This window comes from Pungitius pungitius, chromosome 13 (assembly GCF_949316345.1).
Source record: "Pungitius pungitius chromosome 13, fPunPun2.1, whole genome shotgun sequence".
NCBI classification, from domain to species: Eukaryota; Metazoa; Chordata; class Actinopteri; order Perciformes; family Gasterosteidae; genus Pungitius; species Pungitius pungitius.
The window spans coordinates 11,235,664-11,258,567 of NC_084912.1; the positions used below are offsets into that span (position 1 = coordinate 11,235,664).

The 22,904-nt window shown below is 43.4% G+C and overlaps 1 protein-coding gene across 10 annotated transcripts; it reads left to right on the forward strand.

Annotated features, from left to right (window-relative positions):
• The first annotated feature begins 1,717 nt into the window (after nt 1–1,717).
• Nucleotides 1,718–22,494, forward strand: golga4 (golgin A4). 10 transcript variants are annotated; one of them, XM_037464894.2, is made up of 25 exons: nt 1,718–1,937; nt 3,094–3,171; nt 4,518–4,619; nt 6,914–6,982; nt 7,076–7,405; nt 7,535–7,582; nt 7,700–7,756; nt 7,849–7,947; nt 8,260–8,407; nt 8,527–8,717; nt 9,859–9,942; nt 10,254–10,401; nt 10,480–10,658; nt 10,990–11,088; nt 11,203–11,358; nt 11,769–15,544; nt 15,632–15,753; nt 16,150–16,280; nt 16,834–16,920; nt 18,113–18,133; nt 18,309–18,377; nt 18,783–18,858; nt 20,571–20,656; nt 21,584–21,670; nt 21,780–22,494. In XM_037464894.2, exons 1-25 carry the CDS (start codon nt 1,860–1,862, stop codon nt 21,792–21,794), a joined length of 6,336 nt encoding a protein of 2,111 aa, XP_037320791.2. In that variant the 5' UTR covers nt 1,718–1,859; the 3' UTR covers nt 21,795–22,494. The 10 variants fall into 10 exon arrangements, with proteins under 10 accessions (XP_037320791.2, XP_037320794.2, XP_037320793.2 ...); XM_037464897.2 differs by having other exon boundaries at nt 21,584–21,664; XM_037464896.2 differs by having other exon boundaries at nt 7,079–7,405.
• Nucleotides 22,495–22,904: the final 410 nt, after the last annotated feature.

The following is a 22,904-nucleotide window of genomic DNA, read 5'->3' on the forward strand; positions in this document are numbered from 1 at the left end:
TTAGCATTATTAACTAAAACCAAATACAATAAATCTTTGCATATTCAACCTTTCTCACTCAGCATGCTAAATCTAGAAGGGGAACCAGATTTTTAATAGTGTGAGGGACATCTAATTCATTTGAAATGGAAATGTCCAACAGGCCAAGTCAGCAAGTTTGTTGTGGTAAGGACACTGAACTATTCAATTGGTCTTGACTGAAATTGAAAAAATCCTCGAATTCTGGTGGGAATTAGACCACAAGTAACCCCCCAATGGTTTAGCTTGACTCCTTTGTAGAGAAAGGCCTTGCTTTACTATAATTCACTATCTCAAAATTTTAAGGAAGCACATAGTGATCTGAGGCTACCTCAGGTGACCATCCTTCAGGCAGGGTGAAGAGGTGCAGATAGAATCTGGTAGATTTTGGAATGAAAGGAGGTGAGCAAGAGGAGTAAAGAACGATTCAGGAAGTGCATTAATATTTAATCAGTTTGGCCAGTTTTGTCAGGAGAGACATCTCTAGGGAGACAATTATGTGTAAAGTTGGAACTCCAAGAGATACTGCATGAGGCAGAGTTTGGCCATATATGTACAATTAAGCACATATTGTATCGGCTTCTCACAGCGCTGACTGCTGGTTGGAAAAAAATACAAGCTCGAAAACATTTGCTTTATTTTCAGGTCCCCCCATCACATATATTTTTAAATGGCCACTAATCAACTAATCTTCTACTAATCTTCTCTGGCTTATGGGGGACTGCCTCATGGAATAGGATGGAATCACCTTGCCGTTAAGCACCCATTGTTCACACTTACTTACTCCAGGCACCCATCAAAGATGAAAAACCCAAGAAATAGAGTCAGAATTGTAACATCAATGTAAATCACATCATGCAGTTTAAGGCTTTTTTACACTGCCAGATCCCAAAGGAAGCAAAATGCAACATATCTGTACCATGACTTTCCCCCACAATGTGATTTTTTCCATCAACCTGCAACAGTAGCGGAGTCCAGGGACTTCTAGACGGTTGATCACATAATAACAAGAGCATATTGATCTGTTTAATATACAAAAATGTATCTATGGGCTCAAACAAATGTTTCCCAAAGAGAAAATGTGTTGAACTACGTAATGGGTTATTCACACCCTTTACAGCAGAAAATAAATCCAATTAAATATTTTCTATTGAGACTATATTTCACGTGAAGCAGCACCAACACATCAATTACTCGATCACAAAATGAAAACTGGATAGCACGTACAGTGTGATACTATTCAAGTCTCACTAGTCTTTCATTGAACTGGCCTCTTATAAATCTTATTACAACTGATTGAAACAGTGTCCACTTATGTTTAAGTAAGGATCACGCAGTTCTTATTACTTTGTTTTTAATCATTGGTGATGCGCCTATGTTTTTTTTTAAATAGTTTACTTCATAGTTCGGTCCTAAAACAAATTAGATGATGATGTTGGAAGGGAACAATATAATAATAATAATATGTTTCAAGAGTTGCTTTGCCGTGTGTTAATATCGTTCCACTCTTGACACTAATGGACAACAAAAAATAACCTTTAACTTTAACCTTTAACTGTCTGTTAGGCTAACCTACGAGTATGTTTCAAAAATACCGGAGAGTTTGTCCTCTCCACTTGTGGCGCTAAAGCTAATTTAGCACGGACTGGCCCTTTAACTGACGTTTCAGGTTTGTTCCACGTTGCCGCACATGCGCAGATGGCTCGGTCACCTGCTGGACGTTTGTAGCGAACAAGGAAGTCCTACCACCGAGGGCTTGATGTCAGCCTAAAATTATACTCTAGATATCTCCGCCGGATAGAAGTTATCGGCTCAGCTGTCAGCTACATCGGCGAGACAAGATGTTTAAAAAACTCAAACAGAAGATAAACGAGGAGCAGTCCCCGCAGAGGAATGCGCTGTCACCTCAGCAGGCCCAGGTTAGTTGTTGTGTTGGTGGGAGCTTACAAGCTAAGCTAGCATCTGTTTACATTGCTCAGGCACTAGCGGAGGAAGCTAGCTGTGATTTCGCAGACGTTATAATCCGCACTGCGAAATTGATTCTTTGTAATATTTCATAAACATATCTCTTAGCTATCAGCAATTGTTTAACGGTTTACTTGTATTCTCAGTGGCAACATTGCTCTCTTCTAAACGTTAGTGCCACGCTAAGTACTTTAGCTGCCTAACGTTAACTTAGCTTTCGTCATCAGCTGCTGCTAGTGAGGTGCGTTCAAGAAAACGTGTAACTTTACCACGTCATCTCAAGTACAAAAAAACCCCAGAGCGTGATCTTTGTTAGCCTAAACTTAAGTCATGGATCCTATAATATACGCAGACAGCATGGGCGTGTCTGTTTTATGTTGCTTTCATTGGCTAAAAGGGAACGTCCGCTTGCAGCTGTAATTGACATATGCAAATCCAGCAAATGCAAGAGCCAGCCAGCTGACATCAGATAAACTACAGTGAATAGGTGGAAACACTGCTGCAACTGGCAACTACTATGGGTACACCATCACTAGGTTAGTCAGGTTCACCTTGAGCTTGCAGCGTATCAGTGTTTTCAATTCGATTACTTATCCTCTGTGGCTTAAACAACGATTATTTAACCTGATTGAAGATGAATCATTTTCCTTTTAAAATACAAAACCCACATGTCAGTGTTGTTTTTAACCTCCTTTGCTTAAGTGATTAAAGGCCACTGATTACATCCTCTATCGATCCATCTATTGCAAGTTGATTCGGTTGGAAATGCCCCTTTTCAGTGGCATTGTTTTGTCTACTCGCTTGTTTGGATTGCCCTTAATGCACCTGTGGATTTCAGTTTTTTACTTGTTTGTGACTTCATTTCATGACACTCATTGTTTCGCCAAAAAAAACCCAGAAAGCCTATTAGGTAAAAATGTGAAGGTTAATCATGAGTAGGATACACTGACAAGAAAAGTGAAATTATCCATATTGCAAAAATTCAAATAATTATTTGTCAGGGAGTCGAAAAGGTCACTAGGACAGGGAAGAAGTATAGTTGTGAGTGTAGTTTGGAGAGATGGATGCTGTATTTTTTTTAACGCGATACTATTCAATTCCTATGAGCAGATGGGCAGTGGAGACCGGCGCAGCAGTCAAACCCCCCCCTTTCATTATGAAGGCTCACCCTCTAGCAGCGACAGAGAGGTGAGAATGGCGTCAGCTTCTTATAGAAATGTTGAATATCAATGAGCTCAAACTGTATCCCGCACATATGTTGTGTTATACCCCGAGCTTATGTTTTAATGTTTCTGTCATGCGTTTGTTACGCTCAGTGTCGTTTTTACAAATCGGTCACCAGTGAGCACTTTCAGTGTACACTACAGGAGTGTAGGCTACTTTTTTCTTCATCTACTTTCAAACAAAATACTCTCAACTCTCTTTCCCAGATTGAAAATACGTTGGCAATATGATATAATGTGCATATTAGTCAATGCTCTAATTCCCTAAACGTATTTGAATTGATTACTTCAGGCAGCAAATAACAATCTGCCAATACAGGTTCCTGAGCCAGAATAACATTGTGATAACACGTGTGTGTGTGTGTGTGTGTATGTGTGTATATATATATATATATATATAAATATATAATAAAACGCAAAAAGAGATTCCCTGTTACATGCATTGGGGTCAGAATTTGTTTGGTGGGGAAGGCCATAATACGGCATGTGTGTGAGTAATGGATGTCTTTTTTTTCTTCTTTTGATTCTTTTGCAAAATGTTTACCAGTAGATCTGGGCGAGTCAATGCAATACGTCTTTGATTGATTACGTGGAGGCACACCGGGAATGAGTTACCAACCGTTACTGTGAGATTGATGATGCAACAACTGTAGATCCATTTTAGAGCCGGTATGTGAATGTTTATAGTTAAGCCTGTATGATCTTCCGATATAATAAAATGGGCATAATTACTCATTCATGACAAGTTCTTACATTTCAACACTGCCAGACTCCAAGTTGGAATAGTGACGGTGCCCCTTTTGCTCAGGTTTTTATCCTCTACTTTCTTTCTTATCCTTTGGAGGCACACATGTGTTGTTGTGCCCTCAACTTCTAATCATTACAGCGTATTTTTTCCACCGCACAAACCTTTCACTCTTTGGCTTCTCTGAAAGGGTCTATTTGCTTATTGAAGGCAAATTATGCTCTCTTTTTGGCGGCATAATAACTTAATAAAGACTCCATGCAGAGATGTCAAACGGTTCTTCATAACATTAATGTTGATCCAGTGTTTTTTCTTTCCTGCTTTTCATAATTTCTTCCTATCCCATGTAGTCTTTCTCTCTCTCTCTCCCTCCCTCTCTCTGGCTCTCTCTCTTGCACTGTTTTTCCATGTCCATGCACCCATCCATCGGCCAGCCTCGTCTGGGCAGTCTGGCTAGACACTCCCTTCAGCGCTATTTCACACTCATGGTGTTGTTTTTCTCATTGCTCTCTGTGTTCCTCTCCTTTTCCCCACCTTTCATCCCGTTACTGCACTGACGGGGTCAGATGCTGGCCGGGATGATAGCAGAGCCCGCTTTTCTCTCAGAGTATACTATCTTTGCTCTGGACCATTCAAAACAACCCCAAACGGCCCAGGTAGCCAGTGTGGTGAGTTTGGCCTCACTTCCTGTCTCTTCCTCCTCCCTTTTCTCCTCCTCCCTCTCCTCCTCTCGCCCTGTTCCTTCCTCCCGTCTCCATGCCTTTGGGGAATCGGTAGAGGACCGGGGCCCAGGTCGGGACTGCTTGTTCCCTGCTCTCTGTCTCCTGTTTCCTTTGGATGTAGCAACAAGAAGGCATCTCATATCGAGGCTAACCCTGCATCCGATGGGAGTTATGGTTTACATTGTGGGATAGAAGCTTGTGTGCTTTCTGCTGTATGTCGGTGTATCGCCCCACCTTTCAGTTCTTGTAGTCTGTTACTGAAGAAACGATTTTCCCTTTGTATTTAGGTGTCCTTAGTTGCTTGCCCTTATAGACCCCAACCCTCTCTGATGTTGCCTGGCCCGTGTCCCCCCCCCCCCCCCCCCTTACCCACAAATATGTTTATTTGGAGAGTTGCCGTTTTGATTTTACAGGCCCTAGCTAAGCAGTCGAAATGTTGAATAGTTTGTAACTTTTCCAAATAAACACATCGACCAGCGCCTATTTGTAGATGTACTTGTGGAGCTCAAAATCTAGATGTGTTTTCATATGTGGAGGCAGTTAGAAGACTCGAAGACAACCACTCATCAAATTCTAAATGCCAACACTTAAATCATTTCGCTAACATTTAACACATCTAAGATATGTCTGATAACCTCTAATATAAAATAGATTAACAAATAAGATATTTGTGTTTCAACTACTAATGAACTACTCTGTGTAAAGGTAGTCTGGATAGCTTTATACATCCTCTAAGGTTTATTTTGATACAATAATTTCAGTGTTGCATAGTAGTACAGGGACATGATAAGCATACATTGGTAAACATTTAAGTTATGTCAGAGTCAAGGGTACTGACCATGTCAGTGTTTTAAGAGCACCCCGTTGAAGTGGGTACATTAATATTTGAGTCTGTATCCATACAGTTGTTCCTCTGTTTCACTTGGTTACGTTATTTGACTTTAGAGCAGATGAGTCATTGCAGTTTATTAATGTGCTGCAGCTACAAAGACCACCGGTTTTATTATCAACTTAACCACAAATATCCTAAATATATCCATGTCTTTGTTGTGTTCCATCTAGGTATCATTCTAAACATGTCCTCACAAAATGGTCATTACTTCAATCACAGTAATCCCATTCAACTATCTCATCCATTTACTCATTTTGTTGGGTTTTACATTTTATTTTGGCGTTCCAAACTTTTTTTCCAGCTTTGTCTTTTCACTTGACAAGCTTAATTTAAGGAGTCGCTCCGTTTTTTTCTGTGTTGCTGGTGATTCACGGTTGTCTTAGTCGTAGACACAATTGCGAGTAACATGATTTTGGATTCAAAACCGCTTTGTCGTTTTAGGGAGTGGTGCGCTTGGACTATAGGTCGTAGAGACATTCACGCGTAGTGAAGTAGTGAAGTAATTCTGCAAGTCTTGTATGCATTCTAGTGGTCCTTTTATTTCCATTAATTTACATAAACCTGTGAGAAGGAAGTAAGTGAGAACTTTTGAATGAGGAGATATCCGCTTTGAGTAAGAACCTTCTTACAAACCTCATCGGTATTTGCCCTTCTGGAACCGTAAAATCAGTGTTCATTTAGCTTTTATGACGAACACATTTGCAGTCCTTAAAACAAGCAGCAGAATGAAAATAAATTAAATAATTTGGTTGTAAACCTCACTCATCCCTGACAAAAGAAATACTCCAACCATCATTGCAGTGGTATTCTAAGCCAAACATATCCTGGAAGTGACTTTCATCAAGAACTTTTGAATCAGTACAGTAATGTTGAATGTTTTGCACTGTAATGCAAAGGAAGGCAGTAACTTGGAGCTGGACAAGGGAGGAGAAGACTTGCTTATCCTGCTTCTAACAAGTCAACTAAACCAACTAGGCTGCTAAATGTCCACTTAAATCAGGTTTCTCTTAATACAGCTGCACACTGCACTGCCAAGCATCTTTAATTCAAATACTAGCTGCCCTTCTTGACTTTTAACTGTCTTGTTTGTTCTGACCTCATGGCCGTTATGTAGTCTAGTCTTAACCCTTTATGTTTGGTAGAGATGCCTTCTTTTATGTATTTAACCCCTCTGTTTTTTCCAAGTTGCATGAGGGTACCCATTGCCCCTGCATTGCTCCCAGCAATTCTAATATTGCTCCCTCCAGAGTAATCAGGGAGAGCCATGCTGGGTGTGGATGACTAACGGGCCCAGGACAAGCCCTCTGGCACAGTTTGCCTTTCCTCTCATAATGTATTTTATCTGCAGAGTACGCCTACAGGTGCAGCAAGATCTCCCAGAGGTAGCATCAACGGGGATGGAGGTGCTTCTCCTCATGTACGTTTTTGTCGCTTAACTGATCCACGGAAATCTCTGCCAGGCTCTGGCTCATTTTTTGTAACTTTGTATGCAATGTTGTGACCCTCCCAGCAGAGAGAGGAGACGCAGTCGTTTGCCCAGAAACTGCAGTTGAGAGTTCCCTCAATGGAGTCGTTGATTCGTGGTGGTGCCAGTCGGGCAGAAAACCTCTTCCGCTCCCCCTCGAAAGAAAGCCTGGTGCGAAGCTCATCGCGGGACTCCCTGACAACTTTGGGGGAAAGCGAGTCCCCGGGCGCTCCCTCGTACGACCCCCCCTCAGATATTGAGAGTGAGGCTGAGGAGCCACCAGGAAGCGTGGAGGGTCTTTCCAAAGAGCAGTTGTTGCACCGCCTGCTGAGAGTGGAGAGCAGCCTTGGGAAGTACAGAGGGAAGTACTCTGAGGTATGTTGGTAGGCTGCCATAGAAGCACAGAACCACAGTTACTTTGATTCATCGTCATTTGTGATTTTTTTTTCTCTCTGATTCTTTCCCCCTTTTACCTCCACTGACATCCACTTCTTAACCAATCAGCTGGTTACTACGTACCGCACGGTTCAACGAGAAAAAGAAAAAACGCAGGTAATTTCTTCTCTAGTAACTACCATGTTGGCTACATTTGAAAACAAAAAACAAGATGTTTTCCCATCAGACTGAAGATATGTGGCATCCTGTTTCCATTCTGCTTTCTCCCCTCAGATCATCTTGAGTCAGAGTCAAGATAAAGCTCTCCGCAGGATAGGAGAGCTGCGGGAGGTACGGCCATATGTTCTGAATGTTGTCATGTATTCATCTTCTTTTTTTGATGAATCATTTACGTGTTATTGACCATTCTGAATGACCTCTAGGAGCTACAAATGGACCAGCAGGCCAAGAAACACCTACAAGATGAGTTTGATGCTGCGCTGGAGGAGAAGGATCAGATGATCACTGTCCTCCAAACACAGGTGAGTGTTGGTTCGAGGGTGGGGACGTGGTGGTGGATGGTTTCTGTAGCAAAACGTTCAAATTTGGCTTTGATAAAGCTACGTTTAAGACTGTTGGTACGACAAAAAATTCCTTTCTAAGCTGTAAAATTATATATTATATAGATTGTTACTGATGTATAATTATTATTCTTTGTGTGATTTTTATTTTAAAGCAATTACTAAATAATTTGGACTTGTGCATGGCACCAAAACAACATGAATTACATTTGGTTGACACTGATTTTAATAACTTACGTTCAAACATTTCACATAAAATGCTCTTTCTAACAGGTCGCTCTGTTAAAGAAACAAACCAAGGGCGTCTCTGACAGCGCTGTGCCACCCGAGGGCGACGTACCTCAATCTGAAGATGCAGATGCAACCTCCTCCACACAAAGTCCTTTAAACGAGCAAGGAGTAGAGCTTGAAGGCACTGAGGGCAAGCAAATGATTTACATATTTTCTTCTTTGGTTTAGAACTAAAAGCAAAAGTATGAGAATATGTGAGTTATTTCTGTAGTGTCATTTTTTAATGAATGCATTTCATTTTTTGGGCAGGAGAGGGCAACAGTGATCCAAACAAACTCATGGAGGCGTTGCAGAAGAGAGTGAAGAGGCAGGAAAACCTGCTGCAGAAGTGCAAAGAAGTGATGCGAACACACAAGGAGAGGAGCTCCCAGCTTGGCAGTGAGAATGAAACCCTGCAGGAGCAGCTGCAGGAGAGATTGCAGGAGCTGGAGAAGATGAAGGTGCTTAATCTGTGTTCAGCAGCAGTGATACTGGAGTTTCGAGAATAGCCATTAGGACATTTTAATATCAAATTCATCAAACTGCTAATTTTCAAGTATGATGTAACCTGGTATTTCCAGGCAATTTCTTAAAGACCCTTTTAATCAAAATTAGGCTGTGCTGAGATGCTTCAAGTGACTGAATACTGTCTTTACTGTTTAGGGTGATTCTTAAGGGTTCACGGATAATTTGAGTCTATCATCTCAGGTGCACAGAGGGTTGCTGTGGCTCCCAGAGTCCGAACATCCAAATGATCTGGCGAAGCACCAGGGCAATTGATTATTTCATGTCGGCGTGACTGAACCATTGTTTTTTTTATTTATTTCTTCTCCAGCGGCACAATTGCCGTATTCAGCTTGCCCATAACGGCTCTGTCTTCTAAGAAATGTCTTTTACAAAGACACTGTGATAATAATCGACGTCTGGTGCGCTGCGTGTGGTGATTGACTTGTCTTCCCTTTTTTGCTAATGGTTGTATTGAATCTGCAGTGTGTTTGGGAACAGGGCCTTCCTGTGTCAGGAAAAGCAGAGGTTAACAGGCGTTTAGCCCTCTTAAGCAGCATGAAGGCATCCTGTGATTGCCGAGCTCTGCAGCGCTCATCCTCTTCCCATAAAACAAACCATCTGTCTAAGATTCCAGACCTTCAGTTCTAGGATGTTTTTATATAGACTCTGGTTGACACAGTGTTGTATGCTCCGTTGTCTGTATATCTACAGTAAGACTATTCATATATACAATTTTTCTGCATAGATACTATGGCCTTGTGGTCCACAGGGATCGAACAACAGAGAAATACAGACAGTGCAGCGTTTCCTGTTCTGTAACCGTTGGTTACACAGCGGTGCCACAGAGACACGGCTACTACATGCCGCTGCTGCTAAACTGGGCTGTAATTTGGGTCGACTTGTTGGTTTAGCTGGATGCACTGTGGGGTTATTTGGCTTGAGGGTGAGACATCCTGGGTGGCAGAGAAAACATTTCTTTTTGAAGTTATCTGACCAAGACTCAGATCCTCAGATCGGCTTTAACAATCCAAATTGGATCTGCGTGAAGTACATGAAATTCTCATTTGTAATTTTGTCAAATGATTGTGTTTATAGGCTCTGCACACCACAGAGAAGACTAAGCTGATCACTCAGCTCCGCGATGCCAAGAACCTCATTGAACAGCTGGAGCAGGACAAGGTGAGTGAGGGGTTACTTAGGCTTTAGTCACGCCTTGACTCAAGGTCCCGCACAGACCTTTTTTCTTTTATTCTGCCACGAAGGAGTCAGACACTTTGAAGTCCAATAAGGTTTCTCTTGATCTTTGACCGAATCTCTGCAGGGTGGACAGCAGCATGATATCTGTGTGAGACATGCTGAAAGCATTTAAAATCAAAAACAATTTACTGAACTCGATTTTGCGTTCGGGTTTAAAATTCAGACAGTCCGTTTATTTGCTCTGACTCTGCAGTTAAAAGGTTGATGAGGCTTGATGGCATACTTTCTCTCAGGGAATGGTGATTGCTGAAACAAAGCGCCAGATGCACGAGACTCTGGAAATGAAAGAAGAGGAGGTTGCACAGCTACGCTCCAGGCTACACCAGGCTACGGTGCAGAAAGAAGAATTACAGGAACAGAAAGAAAAGGCTGAGAAATCAGGTGAGTGAAATCCACTTCTGAAAGTGAACATGCAAAGGTCTTTTGGGATATTCTGATGATATCATTTTGTCATCAAAGCATTTGAAGAACTCGAACGAGCGCTGGGTGCAGCTCAGAGGGCGGACGAGGCCCGAAAACAGCTGCAGGTTCAGCTGGAGGAGCGAGTGAAAGATGTTGAAGTGGCCAGTGAGGAGGAGAGGAAGAGTCTGCAGCAGGAGCTCACGAGGGTCAAACAGGAGGTCGTCACCATCATGAAGGTCAGAGGGAATGGCACTACCTTAGGACAAAGGTTCTCAACCTTTTTTTAGTGTTGTACCCCCGACATATTATCTCTTTGTGGTACGGGGGAGGTTCTGGGTTTTCAGGTCAATGAAATTGAATTGTGTTGTGCCTTAGTAGTTGGTTATTCTGATATAGTTGCTTAATAGAAACCATTTATAAACAATTCCTAACCAACATATATATATTCTCATTAAATGTATTTACTTTGAATATATATATATATATATATATATGTGTGTAAAAAAAAAATTATGTATGTAAAGCACATATTATCAGATTTTTTAATTATAATTATTATTAACACAGAAATCGTCGGAGGAAACAGTTGCTGATTTGGAAAAACGTCACAGTGAAGCTTTGGCTGCTAAAGAAGAAGAGATGAGTGTCAGAATCAACAACGCTGTGGTATGTGCCCGAGGTTTAAAGTTGTCTAATTTCACCACGTTACTGCATAAATAACATGAAATACCTTTACTTTTTAATTTTGGTGTGATCGGTTTGTGCTGCTTGTGCGTTTAGGAGCAATGCAAAGAAGAGTTTTCCCTGCTAGGGAAGGAGCGGGAGCAGCAGTTCTCGTTGGCTCTGGAGGATGTAGAGTTACAGAAGATCGCTGTGAGGACAGAGGCTGATAACAAAGTGAAAGAGATACAGTTGGAGCTGGAAGTTGCAAAAACTGTGAGTGGTTTGCAGTTTTTTTATTTTTTATATACATGTCATTATAGGGAGACTGACTGAATCCTGAAACCTAATTTTCACGTGTTTATTTATTTACACACACACAGGACACCCAACATAAAATCATACATGAATTGAGTACAGTTCAGATTCTTTTACAACAAAAAAATACGTTTGTTAATGTACCGGTCCACTTCTCATTATGAACATGAAATTAATGTATTTATAAAATTTTTAAGAAACATTTCTAATTGCGTAAACACAAGGGCTGTAATATTTTAATTGAAATACCTTGAAATATTTTGCTGTTAAAATATTGACTGTTTTTAGTTAATATCAAAATCCTGTGTAATGATAAACTGCGGGGAATTCATAGAATGATCTGACTACTTGTGTGTTTGTGATTGCAGAGACTATTGGAGCTGGAGAGCACTCTAGAGAAGATCTCACAAGATGGATCGAGTGTCTCCCATGAACTTTCTGGTCAGTTGGACGAGCTGAAGGTCAAACACAAGGAGGAAATCTCCGCATTAGAGGAGAAGCACCAGGAGCAGCTGAAAAAGCACAAGGACACCTTAAACGAGCAGAACAACTCCACTCTGGAGGAGCTCGAGGAAAAACACCGAGTCCAAGTGGAGACCCTTCTGAAAGATAAAGACCTGCAGCTCCAAGCACATGTGGAAGACATGAACCAGAAAATTTTGGAGAAACTTGATGCAAAGCAGGCGGAGCTGGAGGCACTGTCAGTGGAACTTTCTGAGGCTTTGAAAAACAAACAGCTCCTGGAGGGGAAGTTGGTGGCAGCTGAAGATGCTCATAGTTCAGCCCAACAGGAACACGAGAAAAGGTTTCGAGATCACATGGAAAAGCACAAGGTAGAGCTCGCGAATATCAAACAGGAGCACAAGCAGTCACTTGGCGGGGTCAAGAAAACTCTTAAGGAGGAACTTAACGCGTTGAGGATTGAGCTGACAGAGAAGAAAAAGGAAATTAAAGAACACATGCTAAAAGAAAAAACACTACAAGAGGAGTCAAATTCCACTCTACAGGAATTAAATGTCAAAGTCAAGGAGCTGGAGGAGCTGCAGCAACATTTGTCCCAGTCCCAGCTAGAAAGTGGAAGCTTAAAGGAATCGAATGCACAGTTATGTAATATCACCGAGGATCTTCATCAGTGCAAGAAAGATTTGACCGATATGGAGCATCGCTTGGAAGCAGCAAAGAACGATCTGCAACAAAAAGAAAAGCAGCTTCAAGAACTAGAGGACAAATTACAACAGACTAAAAAGCAGCTGTCGGAGCAGAAGAAGTCATTTACTGAAGAACTGAACACTAAGCAGGAAGAAGTGGCTCGCCTAAGTAAACAGCTGGAGGGTGAAAAAGCTGACCTTGAGAAAAAGATGAAAAACACAATTACTGAGTTGGAAGATAAGCTGAAAACACAGGAAACAAAAATGGAAAAATTTAAACACAAGGCCAAAGAAATGCACGAGAGCTTTAAGAAAAAGCTGCAGCAGACTGAAGATACCATGAAGCAGGAACTGGCAAAGAAGGACATAGAGCTTCAGCAGACAGAGCAACAAGTGCAAGAGAAAATTGTAGAGATGGCCCAAAAAAGCTCTCACGGCATCAGCAGTGCGATGTCCGAGCTGCAGGCCAACCATAAGGAAGAAGTGGAGAAGATAAACAACACACATAAGCACGAGATCGAGGAGCTGGGCCATCGCTGGGTGGAGAAGTTGGGACAGCAGGAGGAGGAACTAATGGAGAAACACTTGCACACACTACAGGAGAAGGCTCAGGAACTGGAGGAGGTTTCTCAGCAGCTGAGCAGAGCCAAGGAGCAGAACGAGGAAGTGGCGCGCGAAATCAAGGATCTAAAGGAGGACCTGGCCATCCGAGACACCACCGTGCAGAAGCTGCAAGAAGAGCTGAACGAAGCGGCGGTGAAGCTTGAAGCTTTGTCTCACAGTGAGGCGTTGCTCGTGGAGCAAATGGAGTCGGTGGAGAGGAACCTCAACCAGGCGCTGAACGAGAGGAACTCCCTCCAAGATGAGCTCAACTCGACGCGGGAAGAGAACAGAGAGAAGTTAAAGACCTTGGCGGGAAAGTTGAAGGAAGCAGAGAAGCAGTGTAAGTCACTGAAAGGCTCCAAATCTAAGGAGAGCAAGGACATGCAGAAGAAAATGGAGGAAACCACGAACCAGCTGCAAGCCAAGGAAGCCGAGTTCCAACAGCATTTGATTATGACCAGAAACCAAATGGAGCTCTACTGCAAGGAGGTCCAGTCCAGAGTGGAGTGTGGATCCAACGAACTGTGTCAAAGGGTTGAATGTCGGCTGAACGAGCTGAAAGACGGACTGCTCCGGAGCCAGAAAAAGGTTGGGAATCTCAAAAACGTCATCCTCACTAAATCGGATAGAATTTGCACCTTGGAGGAGAATCTCCGCCAGCGGACGGAGGAGAATCGCAATCTATGCATTTCACTGGAACAGATGTCTGCTCAGGTAAACGCTCACACAGAGCGTGTCGAAGCCTTAACTCGCGACCAAGAGAATCACTCTCGATCCCTCGAGGAGAAAGCTCTGCTAATCGAGGAGCTGAGCGAAGCGCGCCGCATGGCGTCGGAGACTGTTAGAACCCACGAGATGAATACCAGCAACCTGGAAACCATCGCTGGCGACTTGAAAAATCAGCTTGCGAGTAGCATAAAAGAGAAGGAGGAAGCCATGAATCAGCTGAAGCGGCAGCTTGAAGAGCAGAGACAGCAGGCCGCCGCTCAGATGGAGGAGACCGTGGGCAGGTTGGAGCAGGAGAGAGAGTCTGCTTTAGCAGAGGCCGAAGCCCTCAGGAACCGTCTCTCTGAGTACGAGAAGAAGACCGAGACCGAGTTCAGCCAGAACGACAACACTATTACATCTCTGCAGGCCCGGCTCAACCAGCTGGAGCAAGAGATCTCCGAAAAGAATGAAACCCTGCGCACGCTGACGGCAAGTATCGACAGTCAGTCCATCAGCAAGACCCAAATGGACCAGGCGCTGAGCGAGAAGGAGCGGGAGGTCAGCGGCCTCACCTCGGAGCTCGCCGGGCTTCAGGAGCAGTTGGCCTCGAAGACCAAAGAGTGTGAGCGACTCGCAGCCGACCTCGAACGGCACCACGGCATCGGGGAGGACGAGAAGAGGGCGCTGGCGGAGCAGCTGCAGCGGACCCAGATGCAGTGCGCTCAGAGTGGTCACCTGGAGCAGGAGATGGGCGAAAAGCTCCGCGCCCTCCAGGAAGAGAACCAAACCCTCACACGCCAGCTCGAAAGTCAAAGGGAGGAATTTGAAAGGATGGGAGATGAGGTCGTGAGGGGCAAAGAGGAAAGCCTGAAGGCGGCCCAGGAGACGCTGTCCGCAGAGAGCGCTAAGAAAATATCGGAGCTGAAGAAGAAAGCCGAGCAGAAGATCAGTCAGGTTAAAAAGCAGCTAACCTCGCAGCTCGAGGAAAAAGAGCAAGTCGTCAGGGCTCTGCAGACCAGCCTGGAGGAAGCCAGGGGCGACGTAGCCTCCGGCAAACAAAACGCAGAAACCTTAGAGGAGAAAACGAAAACACTGGAGGAAGCTCTCGTCAAGCTCAAGGAAGAGCAGGCGCAGCAACTTGAGCAGATCTTGAGTAACGAAAGGCTCGAGAAAGAAAGGACTTTGGAGGATTTGAAAAGCTCTTACGAAGAAAAGTTGTCATCTCTTCAGAGAGATGCGGCGCATGGAGCGGAGCTCAAAGGAGCCGAGTCAGCGCTCCGCGAAATCCAGGCGAAGCTGAACGAAGCAGAGGAGCGGAATGCAGGCCTCGTTGCCGAGACGAACCGCCTGAGAGACGAAATATGTGCGAAGGATGCCCAGCTTGAAGAGCACCAGGCAACGATTAAGCAGGCCCAGAATCCACCAGGAGCCGAGGGGGAGACCAAGGTGGATCAGAGCGGCGTGCCGCAAACCAGGAGCGCGATGCAGACCGAGGTGGAGAACCACTCCACGATGCAGGGGGGGCCCGTCCAGAGCGACCCGAGTCAGCTGAGGAACGAGAAGGAGAAGATTCACAAGGACTTTGTCAGGCTACAGAAAGACATGCGAGCACTGAGGAAGGAGCACGAAAAGGACCTTGAGTGCATGAAGACCGAGTTGCTGGAGGAGAATGAGAAAAAGCTCAAGTAGGTTCATGGCGTCAATGAGAATTTAAATAATTCAGCCTGTTTTGCCCCTAATAACAATATTTAATTTGCTGTCCGTCCCCATAGACTGGAGTTGGAGGATATGGAGATGAAGCACAATTCCGCTCTGAAGCAGTTGATGAGGGAGTTCAACACCCAGATGGCTTTGAGAGAGAGGGAGCTGGACGCAGCCGTGAAGGAGGCCATCGGTGAGGCGGGAGGAAACCGCTGTGCATTCATGAAAGGAAACTGACGAGGTTTACAGCCGCGTAGTAAAGTATGGGAAACAAGTGCTGTTTTTAGTTGTGAGGAAATCCCTGCTGTATACAGCAGTTTCCCTCTGTTTTTGGCAGCCAACTAACAACAGAAAATCCAACTGAATATTATTTGACTTTCGTGTAGCAGGGTGCAATGACTACATGATGCATTTTTAATCACTGCACTTGGCGAAACCAATTGAAGGGGTCTTTGCGTTTAGGAGGCAGCGACTAGCCGTGTTCTTTTTAATAAGTTACATTCCGAATGTGAATACGAGCGGTTTGTAATATGAATTTTGGTTATTTTAAGTGCTCACTCTGGCTTTTCTCCCGTTCCCTTAAACACAGCAAAGGCCCAGACTGTGGAGGCAGAGCTCATGACCAGCCACCGCGACGAGGCCAGTCAGCTGAGGAAGGAGATCAGCGAGAAGGACGATGATTTGCACAGAACGGTTCAGAAATATGAAGAGGTTTTACAGGTAAAAGGATGAAACTGTAAAAACATTTCTCCTCAAACAAGATTTCATTTCAATGATTACTTATCTATTCCTTGTATACCAACAAACTAATACTATATATACTTTTAACTAGTATTTTCAACAGTCTATGCAGCTGTTTATTTGATAACTACTTATAGCACAGTTAAGTTGTCATTGTGCTGTCATGACCCTTTTAAATTCATCACTAAATCTATTGATTTTTTAGATAAATGTTACAACTTGTTAGATTATTAGATTATTGTTCACGTTGTTAGTTTGCGGTTCTTTGATTAGGAATGAGTTAATACCGTCTAGTTCCTTACAATCTGTCTACATCTGGCACACACAGTCATTTGGGGAGAGGTTTGTCTAAAAAAACTTGACTGAATCATCAATGAAAGTCTGGTATAACATTTTCTCCCTCGCCGTCTCCAGATATAATTACGTTTGGGATGTCTGAAAATACAAGCAGCGGGTGATTAGACCGACATACTTGAGTTGTGATGCTGAGATGAAAGTCAGGAAATGACTCGGCCGTTCTTTATGTTGTCAGAGCCGAGAGGAGGAGATGGGAAACAGAGTTTGGCAGATTCAGAAGGAGCTGGAGGAGTTGCAAACAAAGGGCCACGACACTGCAGAGGTAGAAACATTTCGGACCCGGTCCAGATTCACCAGCTCCAACATCGATGACTGATGTCGTAACGCGTTGATGCATTGGGAATATTTTTGCGTTTACACTGATGTAGGCATCATACCTGCGGCCATTGCAATATATGCGACTGGAGGTTTTAGATTAAATTCATCCAGCAATTCTGTTGAAATCATCAGTCATTGAGGAGTCACCTTTCAATGGCTGAATAAAATAACAATGGCTGTCAAATATTTCTCAGCCCCCTCTTTTCCCCCAGGAAGGGGGGGGGCTGTCTGATATAAGAATTATGACTTGTCAGCCTGATCCGGAAGTATTTTTTGTGTCGTTTCAGGTACCTTTTTTATTACTTTAAGGTTCACGTCCAGTTTAACAGACTTGTCAGTTATCGGCTACCTTCTCCTTCGCTTTGCTTTGTAATTGAAGGATTCCGCCCGAGAGCTAAGGGACAGCTTGCTCACATACTTTGCGCTGATCAGTCTCTCGCTGTCTCGCTCGCTCGTGTGGCCGCGCTCCAAAGGGCGCCGGATGCTGTGGCGCTCGTTTGAAACACTCAGGAATGTTCCCCTCAAAGAAGAAAAAAAAACAAAAAAACAGAGATTGCGAAGCAGCAGCCAACCTCGATCCCTGGTCTCAATTATCATCATACGAGTTGATTCTATGCTTTAGATTTATTCTACAGCAATGCTCACGGGCTTTTGGTGCACACTGGAAAGGGGCCAGATAGGACGAATGGACCCCCACGCAGATGTTTCACCCAGGTGTTGAGGTGCTACGGGACCCCTGCTCACATCTTCTACCTTTTTGCACTCTGTCCAAAAACACCCAAGCACAAAGAATTGCACTGATCCCTCTCTGTTGCATTTTTCCCTAGTGAGGTAATAACTTTATGAGTTCATGCTCAGGGAGGCCTTTCCTCACTGAAGGCCTCACAGACCATTTCTCATTTAGACAGTCGGTCAGTGTGTATTTCCAAAGAGACGTCACACAAACACGCTTTCACAGGAGAAAGTCTGTCGCTCCTTCTGACAGTCCTTTTGATCTTTACCGGGACGATATAGACAAGACGGGTGTTATTCTATTTGTTCATTAACGTTTCAAAGACCAAACACAGTAGTTTATATTGATGTAATGAACAGTATCTAAACAGTATCTTCCATTTTTTTCTTTTTTTTGGCCACAGATGAGCACAGAAGATCTACAGGTATGTGAGCTGACTCCAGTATCTGCTTTTACTCTTGTTACCATCCATGTTATTCCACTCCATCACCACTGTGAACCAATGGCTTGGTTCCTAGAACACGCGTCATAGTCACATGTGTTTGCCTTCTGCATTACTAGTTCCACCATAACGACAGGCTTGTGCTTCTCTACCTCAGGCTCAACTAGCCGAGAAGACGACCTTGCTGAGCGAGGCTCGTCTAAAGGAGCAGGGCTTCGTCGAAAGAGTGAGTGTGGGACACCCCCCCCCCCTACCTCCCCCCCCCACCTCGCTCTCTCCCCAGAGTGAGCTCTTTGCAGGCACGAGCGGATGGCATCTCCCATGAAGTGTGTTCCCAGGATTCGGTTTGCCTCCAGCAAGAGGAGCTACTGCTCTCCTGCATCAACTTAATTACACAGCACATCTGTTTACATTTGGCTTAACCCTATAAACAATCGCAGCAACGCCTCCCACAGCTTTTCTCACACACAGCACACATCGTCATTCTGGCGAACATCCCCTGGAGATCACAAAATGCTGTGCAATAATCGGGGATAACGCATAGGTCGGACCCACTAGGGTCGGACAGCTTTTTGAAATGATTAATCTGTGTGTGTGTGTGTGTGTGTGTGTGTTTCTTTCTCTATGGTAGATTCACTCGCTTGAGGACAAAATTAAATGTTTCCACCGGACCACTGTTGTAACTCATCTCGGGAGCTCATTTAAAGGTAATGGCAACACCATGAATCACTTAGTTCTGCTTCTCAAGCCAATTTCCCTTTAGCTCAGCACAACCAGGATGCCACACAAAATGCTTGAACAACTTGCATTGCCGTGGGAAACGTGTTGTGTTATTTTAATGGGAGTTTTTAAACACATGATGGGTGATTTATACATATTGGGTTAACATGTGAATTTGATAGTTAATTGTCCCAATAGGTAGCTGCTCTGTAGGATCTTGGAGTTGGTGTTCTGACACACTACCAGTCTGCCACCCCCCCCCCCCCCCCCCCCCTCATCGCGTAGTGGATCAGAGATCCAGATCCTGAGAAGTGTGTTGGGGCGTGTGGTCTGGTTTGAATATGCTTCTGAGAACATTTAAGCCAGCTTAGCCTGGTAAAAGGCTTGATGGTTAAGATGAGTGCTGCGGTGTGGATGAGGGTTTGGTCCTGGTTGGTTTTAAAGAGAGGCGGTCTGCATCTGGTAAGGGTTCGGGTTAGACCAACAGCCCATGTGGTCAAGTTAAGCCTCTGGGTGCTGACTATAAGTCAACCCAGTATCCCCAAGTATATCATAAAGCGAACCTGGTGTGTGAGATTGAGTGGACTCAACCGTCCTCTTACAGCTTCCCCGCTGGTGTAATAAAGAGAATCTGCTGTCCGAAATAACGCCCTCATTGAGTTTAATGGATTTTGCAGATTTGGGTTTTTACGTCTCCCACACAGACTTTTACTTTTTCCATCCTTTACTTACAATAAACACACATACAGTGCCTACGCTGCCCTGTGTTGCTTTGGATTATAGCACTTATTAGTGAACACATATTTAATGAATCTTCTTAAAGTACAGAGCTTAGGTAGAAGGGCCTTTCCGAATGGCTTTTAATGGATGGTTTGATGTGGGGTCGGGTGGCCGGCTCCACTGGAGCAACATGGGGTCAAGAGGACAAAGGCTATAGGATTTACTGGTGACCCTTTACTTCACACAAGAGATCAAAGTCTTGTTTTGACTTCTCCTTCACCATTTCCTCTCCCCTGAGCAGGCGAATGCAGCAACGTTCACCCTCGTCTGAATGATAATTCCAGATACACGGAGCCCGAGTGGGTGTTGTTCCACAGTTAAGACCTGACTTCAGTGGTAGAAGCAATGTGTTACCAGCCATAAAACAGTTTCCCATTCATCGTTTTTAGAGGCACGATGGCGTTCTAGCTGGGCGTGGAAGTAAAACGTTCCTTCTTTGACTCTTGTGGTATTAGTGGGGTCATGCTGAGCTTTACAATATTTTGTTGTGCCTAAATCTGCCGGCTCATTTGTGCCGATACCTGTGTAGAAGGTGGCTCAGTATACGGTTGCCAAAGCAAACCCGATGCTTTGGGTTGTTATCACGTGTCAGAAGTCAGCTGGAGTGTTTGACAGAGACGAGCATTGATGTAGTCAAGCTATACAAATATATATGTTAAAAAAATGTTACTGATTTGAAAACCTTTAGCAATTGTTTATTCCATATTTTTTTATTCCAAATGTCAGTGATTTACCGTAGAGACCTAAACAGGGAATATACAGTATGTTCACATATAGAGCAGTGAAATGAAAGACAGAAGCTTAGCAACCTAAAAATTAAATTCATTAAAGATTATACAGTCGATGATCACAGTCTCATTCAATTATGAACTTGTGTGTGTCTGAGCAGGTCTTAAATGTTTTGGGCTTGTTTTCACAGAACCTGCATACAACAGCAGCGAACCTACTGAGATGGAGTATCTGAGGAAGGTGTTGTTCGAGTACATGATGGGACGGGAAACCAAAGTATGCTTTTTGTTATTCTGTAGTGTGATGTATATGCTTCAATTTTCTATCAATTCATTTTGTCTAATATTACTGAATATCAGATATTGAAAATCCGTCTTTAGCTTGATCGATAGTTAGAGAAATATATCAAAGAGCATTCGCAATAAGTCAAAGGGCCCTATTTTAATCGCTCAGGCACGAAGCAGTAGACGGCGTATGGTTCTTCGATAAATAGATCAACTCTCAGACAATCACATCAATGGTCTCCTATCTCAGAAACAGCTGGGCCAATCACAGCGACGCACGATGACAGCAGCTTAACATCTGTAGTGAAGCTTCTCCTCCTTTTTTTGATTTAAATGATGTCAACGATTAGTGTGGGCCTATTTACATCTTTATTCTGCTGTTTTTCGTTTGGCAGATGGTTTGTAGTTAGGACATGCCATAAAAGTCGTGCTGTGTCCAGTCTTGTCGGGTAGAAGGAACTGGGATCTCTATAATTAACAGTCTATGAACTGGTCCTAAAGTCAGCGGGACTGTCCCTGCTCCACAGCAAAGACGTTAGTCTTCAGGGCACCATGGCGGACCACCCCGGCGTGCAGGATGCCCCACAGGCCGCCTGCTAGCGTACACATTTTAGCCGTTTAAAGACACGCTGGCCTGGTTTAGTGTTGAGTAGGGCCGTGAGCTTCCCTACACAGCAGCCCTGTTTCTGATTAGCCTGCGTGTTTATGGGGAAGTGCGTGCACCCTGGCAGATGGGCCTGGAGTTGATTTATCTTTTTTATTTTTGTTGGAGCGTTTAATTGTCAAAGAACAAGCTACATTTCAGATGTCAAAGGTCGAAAGAGTCTTCTTTGAAAGAAAAAAAAAAAAAAGAAGAAACATCCTGTAGTTGAGCGTGTTTATTTATTTGTTGATTTGTTTGTTTGCTCCTCATCTACAGACAATGGCCAAAGTGATTACCTCCATGCTAAAGTTTTCTCCAGACCAGGCGCAAAAGGTTTTGGACAAAGAAGACTCAAAAGTAATCGTAAGCATCTGTTTACCTCATGAAGACACTTTCATTCACCAAAAACATATGACATGCATTTCTCCGGATGATTGCATGATTAATTAAGTTCCTATCTTTACCTCCACAGCCTTGGTTACGATGAACGTGTGAATGATTCAGGTATTTATGGATGAAAACCTGCTGCTGCTGCTGAAGGGGAAGACTGTCATAGATTTGATCACGCCCTTCTCTGTGTGTGTGTGTGTGTGTGTGTGTGTGTGTGTGTGTGTGTGTGTGTGTGTGTGTGTGTGTGTGTGTGCGTGTGCGTGTGTGTGTGCGTGTGCGTGTGTGTGTGTGTGTGTGTGTGTGCGTGCGTGTGTGTGTGTGATGAGGTATGCTTGGGTATATAATCTAATGAGATGAGGAAAATAGAGAATCTTCCATAAATCTAGTTTTACCCCAACATTAAATTGGTTAATTTATACATTTTAGATGAAGGGGAATTGTTCTTTTTGTTTTAGAATATCTTTATACAGATTGGCTTGTGCAATAAATTATATAATTATCAGGCATCAATGCTGAAAGTTCAGTTGATTTGTAGGTTTCTGTGTTGTGCTGTTGTCCGATTACTTCCTCTGTTAACCCGTTTATCTGTGCACACGCACCCCATTAAGATACACCTGTGGACCTGTTTATTGAACACAGCTTTTCTATGCTTCATATTTTGTCAATCCACTGTCATAGAGACACAACAACACAAACTGTAAATTGTACTATGATAGTTAAGACTGTAAATTACACTATGAGGGCACTATGACTTGCTATACCTTTTCAGACTAACAAATTAAATCTTATTTACTGAACACGGTGTGTCACTCCTGGATCTTTATTGTCCTTCAGTACCTTAAGGTATGTGTTGAATCCAATAGCTTATTTCATAACCTGTTTATAATTGTTTAGTCTGTCTAGGATAAAGTATGACAACATTGTGTCAAAATGGAAGCATGTGGGATGCAGACACCATACAGTTAACCTATTAATTACAGGTCTAATTGTTATCAGCTCTATTAGAACAGTTGATGGATTATATTTTACATTACATGTCATTTAGCTGACGCTTTTATCCAAAGTGACTTATAAGATGACAACACTTATGACAGTAAGTGTATTTCAAACGTAGAGATACAAACTCAGAAGAACAACAACATTTCGTCAAATAAGCCGTTTCACAACTTGTTGTAGATAAGTGCCATAATAAGTACAATTTAAGTAC

Bases quoted from the DNA above. Each gene is read 5' to 3' on its own strand.
- golga4 (XM_037464894.2), top strand. From the start codon at position 1,860: ATGTTTAAAAAACTCAAACAGAAGATAAACGAGGAGCAGTCCCCGCAG. The intron at 10,659-10,989 runs GTCAGAGGGAAT...TTATTAACACAG, and splicing joins AGGTCGTCACCATCATGAAG to AAATCGTCGGAGGAAACAGT. The intron at 18,859-20,570 runs GTAATGGCAACA...TTGTTTTCACAG, and splicing joins TCTCGGGAGCTCATTTAAAG to AACCTGCATACAACAGCAGC.